Source organism: Scyliorhinus canicula, chromosome 6, assembly GCF_902713615.1.
Source record: "Scyliorhinus canicula chromosome 6, sScyCan1.1, whole genome shotgun sequence".
Lineage (NCBI taxonomy): Eukaryota > Metazoa > Chordata > Chondrichthyes > Carcharhiniformes > Scyliorhinidae > Scyliorhinus > Scyliorhinus canicula.
In genome coordinates this window covers 9,397,540-9,416,131 of record NC_052151.1, presented here as the reverse complement: position 1 = coordinate 9,416,131, position 18,592 = coordinate 9,397,540, and the positions used below count along the sequence as shown (strand labels likewise).

The following is an 18,592-nucleotide window of genomic DNA, read 5'->3' as shown; positions in this document are numbered from 1 at the left end:
CATTAAAACAAATGCACCTCAGACCACCTTTGCGTTCATCATCTCTTCCCTGTCTACCCTTCCCCTTAGTCACATTGAGTTTATTGTCTCGTACCTTACTGGCTTTAGTTGCTGCTTCTTTATTGACCTCTAACTTCCTAATCTGGTTCCCATCCCCCTGCCACATTAGTTTAAAATGGTAGAACCCTCAAGAGTATTGACAGTCAGAGAGATCTTGGTGCACAGGTCCACAGGTCACTGAAAGGGGCAACACAGGTGGAGAAGGTAGTTAAGAAGGCATACGGCATGCTTGCCCTCATTGGCCAGGACATTGAGTATAAAAATTGGCAAGTCATGTTGCAGCTGTATAGAACCTTAGTTAGGCAACACTTGGAGTATAGTGTTCAATTCTGGTCGCCACACTACCAGAAGGATGTGGAGGCTTTAGAGAGGGTCCAGAAGAGATTTACCAGGATGTTGTCTGGAATGGAGGGCATTAGCTATGAGGAGAGGTTGAGGGGCAACCTGATAGAGGTCTACAAAATGATGAGGGGCATAGACAGAATGGATAGTCAGAGGCTTTTTCCCAGGGTAGAGGGGTCAATTACTCGGGGGGCATAGGTTTAAGGTGCGAGGGGCAAGGTTTAGAGTAGATGTATGAGGCAAGTTTTTTACACAGAGGGTAGTGGGTGCCTGGAACTCGCTGTCAGAGGAGGTGGTGGGAGCAGGGACGATAGTGACATTTCACGGCCACCTTGACAAATACATGAATAGGATGGGAATAGAGGGATACGGACCCCGAAAGTGCAGAAGATTTTAGTTTAGACGGGCAGCATGGTCGGCACAGTCTTGGAGGGCCAAAGGGCCTGTTCCTGTGCTGTATTTTTCTTTGTTCTTTATTTGAGTACACAGAGTAAAAATTCAGAATGTCCAATTCACCTAACAGCACATCTTTTGGGACTTGTGGGAGGAAACCGGAGCAACCGGAGGAAACTCATGTAGACACGGGCAGAACGTGCAGACTCAGCACAGACGGTGACTGAAGCCGGGAATCGAACCTGGGATCCTGGCGCTGTGAAGCCACAGTGCTAACCACTGTGCTACCGTGCTGCCCTGGTATCTTCAGAAACATTTATTCTGTTGGTGCCCTTGCAGTCAATTAATTAATTGAGTGTGGAAGTGAGAAATAAGATACTGTGCAATACCAGCTCAAGACCATCAATTAATTTATTAAATCATGCAAGAACAGATTACCTTTGTGTTGGTGAACATTTTTCTTATTCTGACTAGCAGACAAGGTTAGTGCCTTGAAATTTAAACTCAGTTACATTTGTTAAATTATCTCAGGGGTCTAAACCACTTTCTGCCCTAACTCAAGCATGTGGAACTTTATTTGATATCACAGAGCAGAGCTGCCCCTCTCAGGGTCCAGTGGTCAGGTGCCTGGACTGTTTTCAGACAGAAAGCGGTGATGAAGGTCAGGTCAGTGCGTTGGGGTTTCTTATAGACTGGACAGATGTATAGTTTTGGATCCTTGGGGGCAGTGGAATTGATGGCAAATATGTAGATGACGGGTAACATTGTGAAGAGAACCTTGGCAGTTGATTCAGTCAGCCGGACATTTCTCCTGTCCCAGCCCGCTCCGTCCAGGTAAAGGCCATGGATGTAGACTCCCTCCTGCCAAACAAGCACACAGAGGTCAAATGTTAACAAAATATTAGTTGCAAGAGGGAAGCATGTAAATTTTCTGAGCAGAAAGAGGGTCCCGACTGTGGTGAATGTGATTCACACTATATATAGTTGCCAATATCACTCCATGTATATATGTTCGTTATCTACCCATTGTAAGTGCAGTTGCACTATCCGGCCACCAGGGGGAGTCGCTCTGGGAGTATGCAAGAGTTTGTACTGGGCTCCTCCCTTGGCTCCGCCCAGGACTCCTCCCCCTGGGACCGATGTATAAAGATCAGTGCCTTAGAGCCAGCCTGCCATTTCATCTGAAGTTCAACGACGAATAGGCTGGCTCTATTGTAAGTGTATTGAAGCCTCTGTTCAGATCCAACTACACGTGTTCGCTGAATTGATGGTTCCATCAATTTAATACACTTAAGAAGCTGCCGAAATAAAGCATAGTAAGAAGTCTTACAACACCAGGTTAAAGTCCAACAGGTTTGTTTCAAACACGAGCTTTCGGAGCACGGCTCCTTCTTCAGGTGAATGGAAAGGCTTGTTCCAGAAATGTTTATATGGACACAGTCAGAGATGCCCCGGAATGCGAGCACCTTCAGGCAATCAAATCATCAAAGATGCAGAGAGAGAGGTAACTCCAGGTTAAAGAGGTGTGAATTGTCCCAAGCCAGTTCAGTCGGTAGGCCTCGTGCGACTATCAACAGGCAGGACTGTTCCCTTCCAGTTGGGGAACACTTCAGCAGTCAAGGACATTCAGCCTCTGATCTCCGGGTCAGCATTCTACAAGGAGGCCTTCAGGAGACGCGACAACGCAAAATTGCTGAGCAAAAACTTATAGCTAAGTTCCGCACGCATGAATGCGGACTCAACCGGGATCTGGGATTCATGTCGCATTACATTCGGCCCCCACCAACAAGCCTGGACTTGCAGAGGCCTACCGACTGAACTGGCTTGGGACAATTCACACCTCTTTAACCTGGAGTTACCTCTCTCTCTGCATCTTTGATGATTTGATTGCCTGCAGGTGCTCGCATTCCGGGGCATCTCTGACTGTGTCTATATAAACATTTCTGGAACAAGCCTTTCCATTCACCTGAAGAAGGAGCCGTGCTCCGAAAGCTCGTGTTTGAAACAAACCTGTTGGACTTTAACCTGGTGTTGTAAGACTTCTTACTGTGCTCACCCCAGTCCAACGCCGGCATCTCCACATCAGAAGTAAAGCATGGAATCCGTTCTAAAACCACGATGTCTAGAACTCGATCTGCAGGATGCAGAGGCGAAAGAAACCTTCTGCCACTGGCTGAAATGTTTTAAGGCCTACCTGGCCGAAATCAGCACCGCTGAAACTACGGAGGAACAAAAGCTCAGCCTACTGCACGCGAGGGTAAGCCACAGAATTTCTACACAATTAAATCCAGCCGGTTCCTACACCGCAGCGCGGGCGATTTTGGACAAAATGTATATTAGGCCCATGAACGAGGTCTTTGCCCGCCATGTGTTCACAACTCGCCGACAACGGGCTACTGAAACTTTAGCTGAATTTGCACGCGAGTTGAACAATCTCTCAAATGACTGCAATTACCAGGCCGTAACCGTGGCCGAACATAGGGAGCTTGCTGTGTGGGATGTTTTTGTAGCGGGCCTTCGATCTAGCTATGTACGCCAGAGACTATTAGAAAATGGGGCCCAGGGCTCAGAGACTACCGTAGAGGCTGCTATCACAATGGAAGTTTCCTTCCGCAGCCTCAACTCGTTTCCCGTGGACCCCGCTAACCCCACATGGGCCCCCAACCTGAGGACCCCCCAAGCCTGTGCCGCAAGGCCCCCCAGCTATTGCGCTGCCACAGCTGCTCCAGCTAATTACTCAGCTCCCCCAGCCAGCTACTCAGCTCGCCAAACCAGTTATTCAACTGCTCCAGCCTGCCACTATTCAGCTCCCCAAACCAGTTATTCAACTGCTCCAACCTGCCACTATTCACCTCGCCAAACCAGTTATTCAACTGCTACAGCCTGCCACTATTCAGCTCCCCAAACCAGTTATTCAACTGCTCCAACCTGCCACTATTCAGCTCCCCAAACCAGTTATTCAACTGCTCCAACCTGCCACTATTCAGTTCCCCAAACCAGTTATTCAACTGCTCCAGCCTGCCACTTCTGTGGACAAAGCCAGCACCCGCGGCAGCACTGCTCAGCCCGATCCGCGACCTGCAGCAGCTGCGGGAAGAAAGACCACTATGCTAAAGTGTGACTCGGCAGAAGGGCCCCAGCCCTCAACACCCCAACAGTCCAAAAACATCGCCCCCAGCACCAGCAGGCCCGCGGGGCCTGAAACGCTGCGGCCTACGCTCAGGCTCCGCCCCCTCCCGCCACGTGCGATCCATGGGGGCCGCCATCTTGGCAAACCTCCACAATGCGGCCGGCCACGTGCGATTCATGGAGGCTGCCATCTTGGATTCCATCTTCATCACCACCCTCCACGTGCGATCCACGGGCCCTAGCTGCATCCCCAGACTCAAACAGCTCATCGGAGGAGTACGACCTGCCCGGGCAGTCACCACATGGCCCGCAACTCAGCGCAGTGTTCCTGCATCAAGCTCGCCAGAACGCAGCGGCATCTACTCAACAGGACGCCCGATTGGAAGAATTCGACTCCCCCGGGCACCCACCACGCGGCCCGCAACTCAACATGGTCACCCTCGACCAATCTCACCCCAAGCATCTGAGAAATTCGATGACGGAGGTCCAGATCAACGGGTACAACACATCGTGCCTCTTCGACTCCGGGAGCACAGAGAGCTTCATACACTCAGAGTTGGTGAGACGCTGTTCCCTCCCTGTTTATCCCGTCAACCAAACTATAGCCCTCGCTCCCATTCCATCCAAATCCAAGGCCTCACGACAGCAACGCTAACGATTCGAGGCGCTAGCTATTTCAAATTTAAACTGTATGTCTTGCCCGACCTCTGCGCGCCACTCCTCTAAGGCTTGGATTTCCAATGTAATCTCAAGAGTCACACCCTCAGTTTCGGCGGGCCCCTGCCCCACTCACTATCTGCAGCCTCACCACGCTGCGCATCGCCCCCCCCTCCTCTCTTCGCCAACCTCACCCCGGATTGCCAACCGGTAGCCACCCAGAGCAGGCGGTACAGCCTGCAGGATAGGGTATTTATCAGAACGGAGGTCCGAAGGCTGCTCAGTGAGGGGATCATAGAGACCATTAACAGTCCCTGGCGAGCTCAGGTGGTGGTCGTCAAGACCGGGGAAAAATTCCGCATGGTCGTCGATTATAGCCAAACCATCAATCGCTTTACGCTCCTAGACGCGTATCCCCTCCGCAGAATCGCAGACATGGTAAACCAGATCGCCCAATATCGGGTATTTTCCACGGTGGATCTGAAGTCTGCATCCCACCAGCTCCCAATCCGCCCGGAGGACCGCCACTACACGGCGTTCGAGGCCGATAGCCGCCTCTTCCATTTCCTCCGGGTTCCCTTCGGTGTCACTAACGGGGTTTCGGTGTTCCAACGAGCAATGGACCGAATGGTAGACCAGTACGGGCTGTGGGCCACGTTTCTGTATCTGGATAATGTTACCTTCTGCGGCCATGACCAGCAGGACCACGACGCTAACCTCCACCATTTTCTCCAGACGGCCCAAAAATTAAACCTTACATATAACAAGGAGAAATGCGTGTTCCGAACAAACAGTCTGGCCATCCTCGGCTATGTCGTGGAGAACGGAGTCCTGGGCCCAGACCAGGACCGCATGCTACTCTTAGAACTCCCCCTCCCCCATGGCCCCAAGGCCCTCAAACGGTGCTTGGGGCTCTTTTCGTACTACGCCCAGTGGGTCCCCCAATATGCAGACAAAGCCCGCCCACTCTTCAAGGCCACACTATTTCCCCTGTCTGCTGAGGCGCGCCAAGCCTTCAGCTGCATCAGGGACGACATCGCCAAAGCAGCCATGCGGGCGGTGGATGAATCCACTCCCTTTCAGGTTGAGAGCGACGCCTCAGAGGTAGCTCGAGCAGCCACTTTAAATCAGGCAGGGCGACCTGTTGCATTTTTCTCCCGTACCCTATCCGCTTCAGAACTCCGACACTCCTCAGTCGAGAAGGAAGCACAAGCCATCGTGGAGGCTGTCCGACACTGGAGGCACTACCTCGCAGGTAGGAGGTTCACCCTCATTACCGACCAACGGTCGGTCGCCTTCATGTTCGACAACTCGCAAAGGGGCAAAATTAAAAATGACAAAATTCTTCGGTGGAGGATTGAACTCTCAACCTACAATTACGACATCAAATATTGTCCGGGGAAGCTCAACGAGCCCACGGATGCCCTATCCCGCGGGACATGCACCAGCGCGCAAATCAGCCACATAAAAGCCATCCACGATGACCTCTGCCACCCAGTGGTCACCCGGTTCGCCCACTACATCAGAGCCCGAAACCTGCCTTTCTCCAACGAGGAGGTAAAAGCGGTCACCAGGGACTGCCCGATCTGTGCGGAGTGCAAACCGCACTTCTATAGACCAGACAGGGCCCACCTGGTCAAGGCTTCTAGGCCCTTTGAACGCCTTGCGATCTATTTCAAACGGCCACTCCCTCCACTAACAAAAACATTTACTTCCTTAACATTATTGACGCGTTCTCCCGATTCCCCTTCGCCATCCCATGCCCCGATATGACCTCCCACACAGTCATTAGGGCCCTGCATAGTGTCTTCACCCTGTTCTGTTTCCCCAGCTACGTGCACAGCGACCGGGCTGCGTCCTTTATGAGTGACGAGCTGTGTCAGTACCTGCTCAACAAGGGCATCGCCTCGAGCAGGACTACCAGTTATAACCCCAGGGGGAACGGACAGGTGGAGAGGGAGAACGCGACGGTCTGGAAGACCGCCCTACTGACCCTCAGGTCCAGGAAGCTCCAAGTTTCCCAATGGCAGGAAGTCCTCCCTGACGCGCCCAACCAAACCCCCCACGAGCGGCTCTTCATTTTTTCCAGGGGCACTACCACAGGGGTCTCACTTCCGGCGTGGCTGAGGACGCCAGGCCCGGTTCTCCTAAGGAAGCACGTCAGGGCGCACAAGACCGACCCCATTGTTGAAAAGGTGCGCCTGCTTCATTCCAACCCACAGTACGCATTTGTTGAGTTCCCAGACGGTTGCCAGGACACAGTCTCCCTCCGGGATCTGGTACCCGCTGGATCCAGCCCCCCATCTACCCCCACCGAGGAACTCCTTTCCCCGTTCCCTATGCGACTGCCCCCTTGCTCCCCCGATTCTGCGAGCTCACCCCACCAGTCCCGAGCGCCAGCACCAGCCCGCCCCCCGCGCCCCCAGTCTCCATTCGACCAGGATGTGTATGAGGCTCGGACAAGACTCGCCCTGGAGCCGGCAACCGTACCCCAGACCTCGACGCCCGCCCAGCCACCGCAAGAGGCTGCAACCCCGGTGCTCCGCTGATCAAAATGGACAATTCGTCCACCGGACAGACTGAGTCTTTGAGCCATCACCCCCGCCGGACTTGATTTTTTTTTAACAGGGGGTGAATGTGGTGAATGTGATTCACACTATATATAGTTGCCAATATCACTCCATGTATATATGTTCGTTATCTGCCCATTGTAAGTGCAGTTGCACTATACGACCACCAGGGGGAGTCGCTCTGGGAGTACGCGAGAGTTTGTACTGGGCTCCTCCCTTGGCTCCGCCCAGGACTCATCCCCCTGGGACCGATGTATAAAGATCAGTGCCTTAGAGCCAGCCTGCCATTTCACCTGAAGTTCAACGACGAATAGGCTGGCTCTATTGTAAGTGTATTAAAGCCTATGTTCAGATCCAACTACACGTGTTCGCTGAATTGATGGTTCCATCACCAACCAAGAGATTTGACATCATTTGCATTCAACAATGATCATTTAACATCAGTTATACTCAAGAGCAATCATTTAGTTCCCATTTAACATTGCAAGTAGAGTAATTTACATCAATGTCACCAATTTCCATAAACTGCATCATTCAAACATTTGTGATTAGAAATACCTTCATCATTCTGACATCATAAATGATGTCATGAATGATAAATGATAAACGGTGGGCAGCATGGTAGCACAGTGGTTAGCACTATGGCTTGACACCGTCAGGTTCGATACCCGACTTGAGTCACGTCTGTGCGGAGCCTGCATGGGTTTCCTCCGGGTGCTCCGGTTTTGTCCCAAAGATGTGCAGGTCAGGTGGATTGGCCATGCTGAATTGCCCTTATTTTCCAAAAACGGTTAGGTGGGCTAACGGGTTACGAGGATAGTGTGGAGGTGTGGGCTTAGGTAGCATGCCCTTTCCAAGAGCCGGAGCATGCTTAATGGGCCGAATGCCCTCCTTCTGCGCTGCAAATTCTATGATTCTATGATTCCAAGCATCCTAAAACTGACCTTTAGAAAATCACACTGTTTTAATAAGCTAGTTCATGTTTTTTTTCATAGTGCAGCACATCCCTATCTACGCCTCTGCACCCTGCACCCCCACCTCCCCCAGGTTGCAGCAGTGTTTGTGCCATGCTATGACCCCTCCCAGGGCAATTTTCCCCCTCATCCAAACCACTACACCCCCCACCAGATAGCAGCAATTATCTTCCTCCATAACCCCTTGCCTTTCTAAATCGTCCCTCGCTTTTTCTCCTCTCACTCCAAGACCTCTTCCCACCCCATTCGCATCTCTTCTCCCCAAATCTGCTTGCTCGCTGCCTCCCTCTTCCTGACTTTTTCTGCCTCTTCCCGCTCTTGTCCCACCTCTCTTCCTCTATCCCCACTCTCACATTCCTCCCTTTCTCCCCCACTCTCCCCTCTCTCCCCCACCCCTTCTCTCTCTCCCCTCTAATCTACTCTCTCCACTCACCCACTCTTATCATAGAATCATAGAATTTACAGTGCAGGAGGCCATTCGGCCCACCGTGTCTGCACCGGCCCTTGGAAGGAGCACACTGGTCTCAATAGCTGACTTTTAAAGCAGACCAAGGCAGGCCAGCAGCACTGTTAAATTCCCGTACCAGCCTCCCGAACAGGCGCCGGAATGTGGTGACTAGGGGCTTTCCACAGTAACTTCTTGAAGCCTACTTGTGACAGTAAGCAATTTTCATTTTCAATTAAACTCTTTGTCCTCCTCTGCTGAATTTAAAATTTCTCCCACTCCTCGGGCTTGCTGTTTTTTCTGGCCAATTTATATGCCTCCTCTTTGGCTTTAACACTATCCCCAATGTCCCTTGTTAGCCATGGTTGAGCCACCTTCCCAGTCTTACACATGTGCCAGGCAGGGAGGTATAATTGTTGAAGTTCATCCATGTGTTCTTTAAATGTCTGCCATTGCCTATCCATCGTCAGTCCCTTAATTATCTTTTGCCATCTTATCTCAGCCAATGCATGTCTCCCACCATCAAAGTTGGTTTTCTTCAAGTTTCGGGCCCTAGTTTGAGACTTAACTGTGTCACTCTCCATCCCAATGAAACATTCGACCATATTATGTATGAAGCAGGTAAGGCAGATGAATTTAGGGCTTGGATTAGTACCTGGGAATATGATGTTATTGGTATTACTGAGACTTGGTTGAGGGAAGGGCAGGACTGGCAACTAAATATCGGATTAAAGAGGGCACGATGGAGGATTCAAGCACTGAGGTAATATGGGTAAAGCTAAGAAATACGAAGGGTGCAGTAACATTGTTGGGACTTTACTACAGGCCTCCCAAAAGCGAGCGTGAAGTAGAGGTACAAATATGTAGACAGATTATAGAAAAATGTAGGAGCAATAGGGTGGTTGTGATAGGAGATTTTAACTTCCCCAACATTGAATGGGACTCATGTAGTGTTGGAGGCATAGGTGGAGCAGAATTTGTTAGGAGCATCCAGGAGAGTCTTTTAGAGCAGTATGTAAATTGTCCAACTCGGGAAGGGGCCATACTGGACCTGGTATTGGGGAATGATCCCGGCCAGGTTGTTGAAGTTTCAGTCGGTGATTACTTTGGGAATAGCGATCACAATTCTGTAAGTTTTAGAATACTCATGGACAAAGACGAGAGTGGTCCTAAAGGAAGAGTGCTAAATTGGGGAAAGGCAGAGTATAACAAAATTCGGCAGGAGCTAGGGAATGTGGATTGGGAGCAGCTGTTTAAGGGTAAATCCACATTTGAAATGTGGGAGTCTTTTAAGGAAAGGTTGATTAGAGTGCAGGGCAGTCATGTCCCTGTGAAAATGAGGGATAGAAATGGCAAGATTAGGGAACCATGGATAACGGGTGGAATTGTGAGACTAGCTAAGATGAAAAAGGAAGCATACATAAGATGTAGGCGACTTAAAACTGATGAAGCTTTGGAGGAATATCAGGAAAGTAGGACAAATCTCAAACGCTCAATAAAGAGGGCAAAAAGGGGTCATGAAATATCTTTGGCTAACCGGGTTAAGGAAAATCCCAAAGCCTTTTATTCGTATATAAGGAGCAAGAGGGTAACTAGAGAAAGGTTCATGGCACCGTGTCTGGCTCTGTTGCACAGAAGGGCAGGAAGAAAAATGTCAGGGCTATAGTGATAGGGGACTCGATCGTAAGGGGAATAGACAGGCGGTTCTGTGGACGCAATCGAGACTCCAGGATGGTATGTTGCCTCCCTGGTGCAAGGGTCAAGGATGTCTCGGAGCGGCTGCAGGACATTTTGGGGGGGGGAGGGTGAACAGCCAGCTGTTGTGGTGCACATAGGCCAACGATATAGGTAAAAAACGGGGTGAGGTCCTACAAGCGGAAGTGAGGGAGTTAGGAGTTAAACTAAAAAGTAGGACCTCAAAGGTAGTAATGTCATGATTGCTACCAGTGCCACGAGCTAGTCAGAGTAGGAAGGTCAGGATAGATAGGATGAATGCGTGGCTCGAGAGGTGGTGCAAGAGGGAGGGATTCAAATTCCTGGGGCATTGGGACCGGTTCTGGGGGAGGTGGGACCAGTATAAACCGGACGGTCTGCACCTGGGCAGGACTGGAACCGATGTCCTAGGGGGGGTGTTTGCTAGCGCTGTTGGGGAAGGTTTAAACTAATGTGGCAGGGGATGGGAACCGATGCAGGAAATTGGAAGGTATTAAAACAGGGACAGAAGCAAAAGGAAGTAAGGGGAAAAGTGCAAGGCAGAGAAGACATAGTCAAAAATCTAAAAGGGCGACAGTACAAGGTACAGTGACTGAGGGGAGCTCAGTGAATAGGCCCAGTAATACGAAAAGGAATAAAACTGGAGATGTTAAGATTCAAAACAGAGGTAAAAAAACCAACATAAGTGTACTTTACCTGAATGCTCGTAGTATTCGGAATAAAGTAAATGAGTTGATGGCACAAATCATCGTGAATGACTATGATTTAGTGACCATTACTGAAACATGGTTAAAGGATGGTCACGACTGGGAGTTAAATATCTGAGGGTGTCAAACTATTCGGAAGGACAGAGTGGATGGTAAGGGAGGTGGTGTTGCTCTGTTATTTAAGGATGGCATCCGGGCAATAGTCAGGGATGATATCGGTGCTGTGGAGGATAAGGTTGAATCCATTTGGGTGGAAATCAGGAATAGTAAGGCGAAAAAGTCACTGATAGGAGTCGTCTATCGGCCACCAAATAGTAACGTTATGGTGGGGCAGGCAATAAACAAAGAAATAACTGATGCATGTCGAAATGGTACAGCAGTTATCATGGGGGATTTTAATCTACATGTCGATTAGTTTAACCAGGTCGGTCAAGGAATCCTTGAGGAGGACTTTATAGAATGTATCCGCGATAGTTTCCTAGAACAGTATATAATGGAACCTACGAGGGAACAAGCGGTCCTAGATCTTGTCCTGTGTAATGAGACAGGATTGATTCATGATCTCATAGTTAGGGATCCTCTCGGAAGGAGCGATCACAATATGATGGAATTTAAAATACAGATGGAGGGTGAGAAAGTAAAATCAATTACTAGTGTTTTGTGTTTAAACAAAGGAGATTACAATGGGATGAGAGAAGAACTAGCTAAGGTAGACTGGGAGCAAAGACTTTATGGTGGAACAGTTGAGGAACAGTGGAGAACCTACCAAGCGATTTTTCACAGTGCTCAGCAAAGGTTTATACCAACAAAAAGGAAGGACGGTAGAAAGAGGGAAAAACAACCGTGGATATCTAAGGAAATAAGAGAGAGTATCAAATTGAAGGAAAAAGCATATAAAGTGGCAAAGATTGGTGGGAGACTAGAGGACTGGGAAATCTTTAGGGGGCAACAGAAAGCTACTAAAAAAGCTATAAAGAAGAGTAAGATAGACTATGAGAGTAAACTTGCTCAGAATATAAAAACAGACAGTAAAAGTTTTTACAAATATATAAAACAAAAAAGAGTGGCTAAGGTAAATATTGGTCCTTTAGAGGATGAGAAGGGAGTTTTAATAATGGGAGATGAGGAAATGGCTGAGGAACTGAACAAGTTTTTTGGGTCGGTCTTCACAGCTGAAGACACAAGTAACATGCCAGCGACTGATAGAAATGAGGCTATGACAGGTGAGGACCTTGAGAGGATTGTTATCACTAAGGAGGTAGTGATGGGCAAGCTAATGGGGCTAAAGGTAGACAAGTCTCCTGGCCCTGATGGAATGCATCCCAGAGTGCTAAAAGAGATGGCTAGGGAAATTGCAGATGCACTAATGATGATTTACCAAAATTCACTAGACTCTGGGGTGGTCCCGGTGGATTGGAAATTAGCAAACGTGACACCACTGTTTAAAAAAGGAGGTAGGCAGAAAGCAGGAAATTATAGGCCATTGAGCTTAACTTCGGTAGTAGGGAAGATGCTGGAATCTATCATCAAGGAAGAAATAGCGAGGCATCTGGATAGAAATTGTCCCATTGGGCAAACGCAGCATGGGTTCATAAAGGGCAGGTCATGCCTAACTACTTTAGTGGAATTTTTTGAGGACATTACCAGTGCAGTAGATAAAGGGGAGCCAATGGATGCGGTATATCTGGATTTCCTGAAAGCCTTTGACAAGATGCCACACAAAAGGTTGCTGCATGAGATAAAGATGCATGGCATTAAGGGTAAAGTAGTAGCATGGATAGAGGATTGGTTAATTAATAGAAAGCAAAGAATGGGGATTAATGGGTGTTTCTCTGGTTGGCAATCAGTAGCTAGTGGTGTCCCTCAGGGATCCGTGTTGGACCCACAATTGTTCACAATTTACATAGATGATTTGGAGTTGGGGACCAAGGGCAATGTTTCCAAGTTTGCAGATGACACTAAGATGAGTGATAAAGCGAAAAGTGCAGAGGATACTGGAAGTCTGCAGAGGGATTTGGATAGGTTAAGTGAATGGGCTAGGGTCTGGCAGATGGAATACAATGTTGACAAATGTGAGGTTATCCATTTTGGTAGGAATAACAGCAAACGGGATTATTATTTAAACAATAAAATATTAAAGCATGCCGCTGTGCAGAGAGATCTGGGTGTGCTAGTGCATGAGTCACAGAAAGTTGGTTTACAGGTGCAACAGGTGATTAAGAAGGCAAATGGAATTTTGTCCTTCATTGTTAGAGGGATGGAGTTTAAGACTAGGGAGGTTATGTTGCAATTGTATAAGGTGTTAGTGAGGCCACACCTGGAGTATTGTGTTCAGTATTGGTCTCCTTACTTGAGAAAGGACATACTGGCACTGGAGGGTGTGCAGTGGAGATTCACTAGGTTAATCCCAGAGCTGAAGGGGTTGGATTATGAGGAGAGTTTGAGTAGACTGGGACTGTACTCGTTGGAATTAAGAAGGGTGAGGGGGGATCTTATAGAAACATTTTAAATTATGAAGGGAATAGATAGGATAGATGCGGGCAGGTTGTTTCCACTGGCGGGTGAACGCAGAACTAGGGGACATAGCCTCAAAATAAGGGGAAGTAGATTTAGGACTGAGTTTAGGAGGAACTTCTTCACCCAAAGGGTTGTGAATCTATGGAATTCCTTGCCCAGTGAAGCAATTGAGGCTCCTTCATTAAATGTTTTTAGGCAAAGATAGATAGTTTTTTGAAGAATAAAGGGATTAAGGATTATGGTGTTCGGGCCGGAAAGTAGAGCTGAGTCCACAAAAGATCAGCCATGATCTCATTGAATGGCGGAGCAGGGTCGAGGGGCCAGATGGCCTACTCCTGCTCCTAGTTCTTATGTTCTTATGTAGAGAAAGGATTGGTCCACTCAAAGACAAAAGAGGGAATTTATGCGTGGAGTCAGAGGAAATGGGTGAGATTCTTAATGAGTACTTTGCATCTGTATTCAACAAGGAGAGGGACATGACGCATGTTGAGGCTAGGGATGGATGTTTAAATACTCTAGGTCAAGTTGGCATAAGGAAGGGGGAGGTTTGGGTATTCTAAAAAGCATTAAGGTGGACAAGTCCCCAGGTCCGGATGGGATCTATCCCAGGTTCATGAGGTAAGCGAGGGACGAAATAGCTGGGGCCTTAACTGATATCTTTGCAGAATCCTTGAGAACGGGTGAGGTCCCGGAGGACTGGAGAATTGCTAATGTTGTCCCTTTGTTTAAGAAGGGTAGCAGGGATAATCCAGGGAATTATAGACCTGTGCGCTTGACGTCAGTGGTAGGCAAACTGTTGGAGAAGATACTGAGGGATAGGATCTATTCCCATTTGGAAGAAAATAGACTTATCAGTGATAGGCAGCATGGTTTTGTGCAGGGAAAGTCTTGTCTTACAAACCTAATAGAATTATTTGAGGAAGTGACAAAGTTAATTGATGAGGGAAGGGCTGTCGATGTCATGTACATGGACTTCAGTCAGGCATTTGATAAAGTTTCCCATGGCAGGTTGATGGAAAAAGTGAAGTCATATGGGGTTTAGGGTGTACTTGCTGGATGGATAAAGAACTGGCTGGGCAACAGGAGACAGAGAGTAATGGTGGAAGGGAGTGTCTCAAAATGGAGAAAGGTGACTAGTGGTGTTCCACAGGGATCCGTGCTCGGACCACTGTTGTTTGTGATATACATAAATGATCTGGACGAAGGTATAGGTAGTCTGATTAGCAAGTTTTCAGATGATACTAAGATTGGTGGAGTTGCAGATAACGAGGAGGACTGTCAGAGAATACAGCAAAATATAGATAGATTGGAGAGTCGGGCAGAGAAATGGCAGATGGAGTTCAATCCAGTTAAACGCGACGTGATGCATTTTGGAAGATCTAATTCAAGAGCGGACTCTACGGTCAATGGAAGAGTCCTGGGGAAAATTGACGTACAGAGAGATCTGGGAGTTCAGGTCCATTGTACCCTGAAGGTGGCAACGCAGGTTGATAGAGTGGTCAAGAAGGCATACAGCATGCTTGCCTTCATCGGACGGGGTATTGAGTATAAGAGTCGGCAGGTCATGTTACAGTTGTATAGGACTTTGGTTAGGCCACATTTGGAATTTTGGAATACTGCATGCAGTTCTGGTTGCCACATTACTAGAAGGATGTGGATGCTTTAGAGAAGGTACAGAGGAGGTTGACCAGGATGTTGCCTGGTATGGAGGGTGCAAGATATGAAGAAAGTTTGAGTAGATTAGGATTGTTTTTGTTGGAAAGATGGAGGTTGAGGGGGGACCTAATTGAGGTCGACAAAATTATGAGAGGTATGGACAGGGTGGATAGCAACAAGCTTTTCCCAAGAGTGGGGGTGTCAGTTACAAGGGGTCACGATTTCAAGGTGAGAGAAAGTTTAATGGAGATGTGCGTGGAAAGTTTTTTATGCAGAGGGTGGTGGGTGCCTGGAATGCTTTGCCAGCGGAGATGGTAGAGGCGAGCACGATAGCATCATTTAAGATTCATCTAGATAGATATATGAACGGGTGGGGAACAGAGGGAAGTAGATCCTTGGAAAATAGGCGACAGGTTTAGATAAAGGACCTGGATCGGCGCAGGCTGGGAGGGCCGAAGGGCCTGTTCCTGTGCTGTAATTTTCTTTGTTCTTTTTCTTTGTTCTATATTATCGTCACTATGCCCTGAAGGATCTGGCACTACAACATTGTTAATTAATCCTCTCTCATTGCACAATACCCAGTCGAGGATGGCCTGCTCTCTATTTGGTTCCTCAGCATATTGATCGAGAAAACCATTCCTTATACATGCCAGGAATTCCTCCTCCATTGCATTGCTACAAGTTTGATTCGCCCAATCAATATGCAGATTGAAGTCACCCATAATAACTGCTGTACCCTTGCTGCACGCATCTCTAATTTCTTGTTTGATGCCATCCCCAACCTCACAACTACTGTTTGGTGGTCTGTACACAACTCCCACTAACGCTTTTTGCGCTTCAGTGTTCAGCAGCTCCATCCATGCAGATTCCACATCGTCCAGGCTAATCTCCTTCCTTATTATTGTGTTAATCTCCCCTTTAACCAGCAACGCTACCCCACCTCCCTTTCCTTTCCTTCTTTATTTCCTGAATTTTGAATACCCCTGGATGTTGAGTTCCTATCCTTGGCCACCCTGGAGCCAGGTCTCTGTGATCCCAATTACATCATATTAATGATTGTCAACACAGTTAATTCATCAACCTTAGTACAAATGTTCCTCGAATTGAGACACAGAGCTTTCAGGCTGGTTTTCTTGACATTTATTGCCCTTTTAGAATTCTGATGTAATGTGGCCCCTTGTGATTTTTTGTTTTCTCTGCCTTCCACTTTCCCTTTACTGCCTTTTATTTCAGTCCCCACTTTACTTCCCTCCAACTTCCTGCATTGGTTCCCTTCCCCCTGCCATATCACTTTAAACCCTCCTCAACAGCACGAGCAAACACTCTGCCTTGGACATTTATTCCGGTCCTGCCCAGGTGTCGACCGTCAAGTTTGTACTAGTCCCACCTCTCCCGAGAACCAATTCCAATTGCCGTGGAATTTGAAACCCTCCCTCTTGCACATCCCTCAAGCCACGCATTCATCCTATCTATCCTGCCAGCCCTACTCTGACCAGCATGTAGCACTGGTAGCAATTCTGAGATTACTACCTTTGAGGTTCTACTTTTTAGTTTAATTCCTCACTCCCTAAATTCAGCTTGTTGGACCTCATCCCGCCTTTTAAAAAAAAATGTTAATTTAAAAAAAAATGTAGAGTACTCAATTATTTTTTTTCCCAATTAAGGGGCAATTTAGCGTGGCCAATCCATCTAACAAACACATCTTTGGGTTGTGGGGGTGAAACCCATGCAGACACCAGGAGAACGTGCAAACTCCACACGGACAGTGACCCAGGGCCGGGATTCGAACCCGGATCCTCAGCGCCGTAGTCCAAGTGCTAACCACTGCGCAACGTGCCGCTCCCTCATCCCGTCTTTTACCTATATTGTTGGTGCTTATATGTACCACCACAGCTGGCTGTTCACCCTCCCCCTGGCCTGCAGCCGCTCCGAGACATCCTTGACCCTTCACCAGGGAGAAAACACACCACCCTGGAGTCTTGTTCGCCGCAGCAGAAACACCCGTCTATTCCCCTTAACGTTGTGCCATGGGAGTGTCCCTTTAAGAAAGGGTTTTGTCTTAATCCAAGACTTCAGTGATGTCATCGTGTGGGTGGAGCTGGGCTGTGGCTCTGGGAGGCTTATGCTTTTGCTTTCAGTTTTGTACTGCTTTGGACTACAGACACGAAAAAGAAGTGTTTTGGCCTGTCTCTCCCTATTTTCATTTTAAATATCTATTCCAGTGAAAAGTGGCTGGGTGGTGTCTTTATGTATGTAATTGATAAAAATTCTTGCCGCGTGTTTATATATAGATGTTAACTAAGTTCTTAGAATGAAGCTTGTTTTGATTAAAATGTCTGGGAAGACTGATGAATCACTCCTGAAGGGAAGGCTCTTGTGTTCATCCGAGCCAAATTCAACATAAAGATTGTAGGTCATGTGGACTTTATGATATACTTTGGGAGAGACTTCCGGTTGGCGAGCGGAGCGGTCGCAAAGAAAGGGGCTCCCACAGGGCAACGAGGTCGGGGCCTTTTTTCGGGAGATCTCCGCAGCGGGAGGAGGGGAGAAGGGGAAGAGTCAAACCACCGCGAAATTGGTGTAAGGGAGAACCACGGCGGAGGAGCGATCCGGCGGCAGCGGCGGCGGCGGCAGGTCCACCTCCCCCCCCCCCCCCCCCCCCCCCCCCCCCACCCCAACGCCACCAGAGCACAGGCCAGGATCGGAGCAGCCCGGACCGAAGCTGGGCCGAGCCTGCAGAGAGGAGGGAACGGAGGAGCGACCAGCGACCCAACCACCCCCGCCTGGAGAGTGCGGGGTGCGACGAGCGGCGGCCCGGACAGAGCAGCGGGGACAGCAGCGGGGAGCGACCCAACCACCCCCCCCCCCCCCCCCCCCCCCAGCCGGCAGTGACCACCACGAGGCAGGAACAAAGAGACCTCTCTCTCCCTCGAAACCCTGGGTGAGTGAGGGGAAAGGAAGGAAAAAGAACTTCTGCAAAAACAAAACTCTGAAAAGAAAACTTTTAAACTGGGGGGAAAAAAGTATATATTATTTTTTCTCTTTTTGCACTCTTTATTTTCTCACCCAAAACAAGCCCGCCTGAGAAGAGTTTTATAAAAGAGAAAAAATAAAGTGGTAAAGGAAAGAAGGGAGGAGAGAAGAAAAAGGGAAGAAACAAAAAAAAATTAGGGTGCGGAAAAGGGGGGAAAAGACAAACAAGGGGAGAAGAAAAGAAGAACGGGAAGGGGGAGAAAAAATGCCAGAAGGGAGCCAAAGCAGAGGGAGAAGGGGCGCCAGAGGCAGACGGGGCAATGGGCGAGCCAGTTCAGACGAGCGAATCAGCACACAAAATGACAGAACGGAGGTATCGCCGCATCAAAAAGAGCTGGAGGGGCCAGGGGGGAGCGGGAACTGGAAGGCAGCCTTTACCGAGGCGCTGAGGGAGCA

At 48.6% G+C, this 18,592-nt stretch overlaps 1 protein-coding gene across 1 annotated transcript in view; it reads right to left on the bottom strand.

Moving 5' to 3' along the window:
* Window positions 1–1,188: 1,188 nt before the first annotated feature.
* LOC119966923 (dynein heavy chain 8, axonemal-like) overlaps window positions 1,189–18,592 on the bottom strand; it is a 1,786,259-nt gene continuing 1,768,855 nt past the window's right edge. The window contains exon 91 of the mRNA XM_038798881.1: window positions 1,189–1,656. Coding sequence (XP_038654809.1) covers window positions 1,369–1,656 — 288 coding nt within the window. The 3' untranslated portion in view covers window positions 1,189–1,368. The remainder of the gene's footprint in view (window positions 1,657–18,592) is intronic.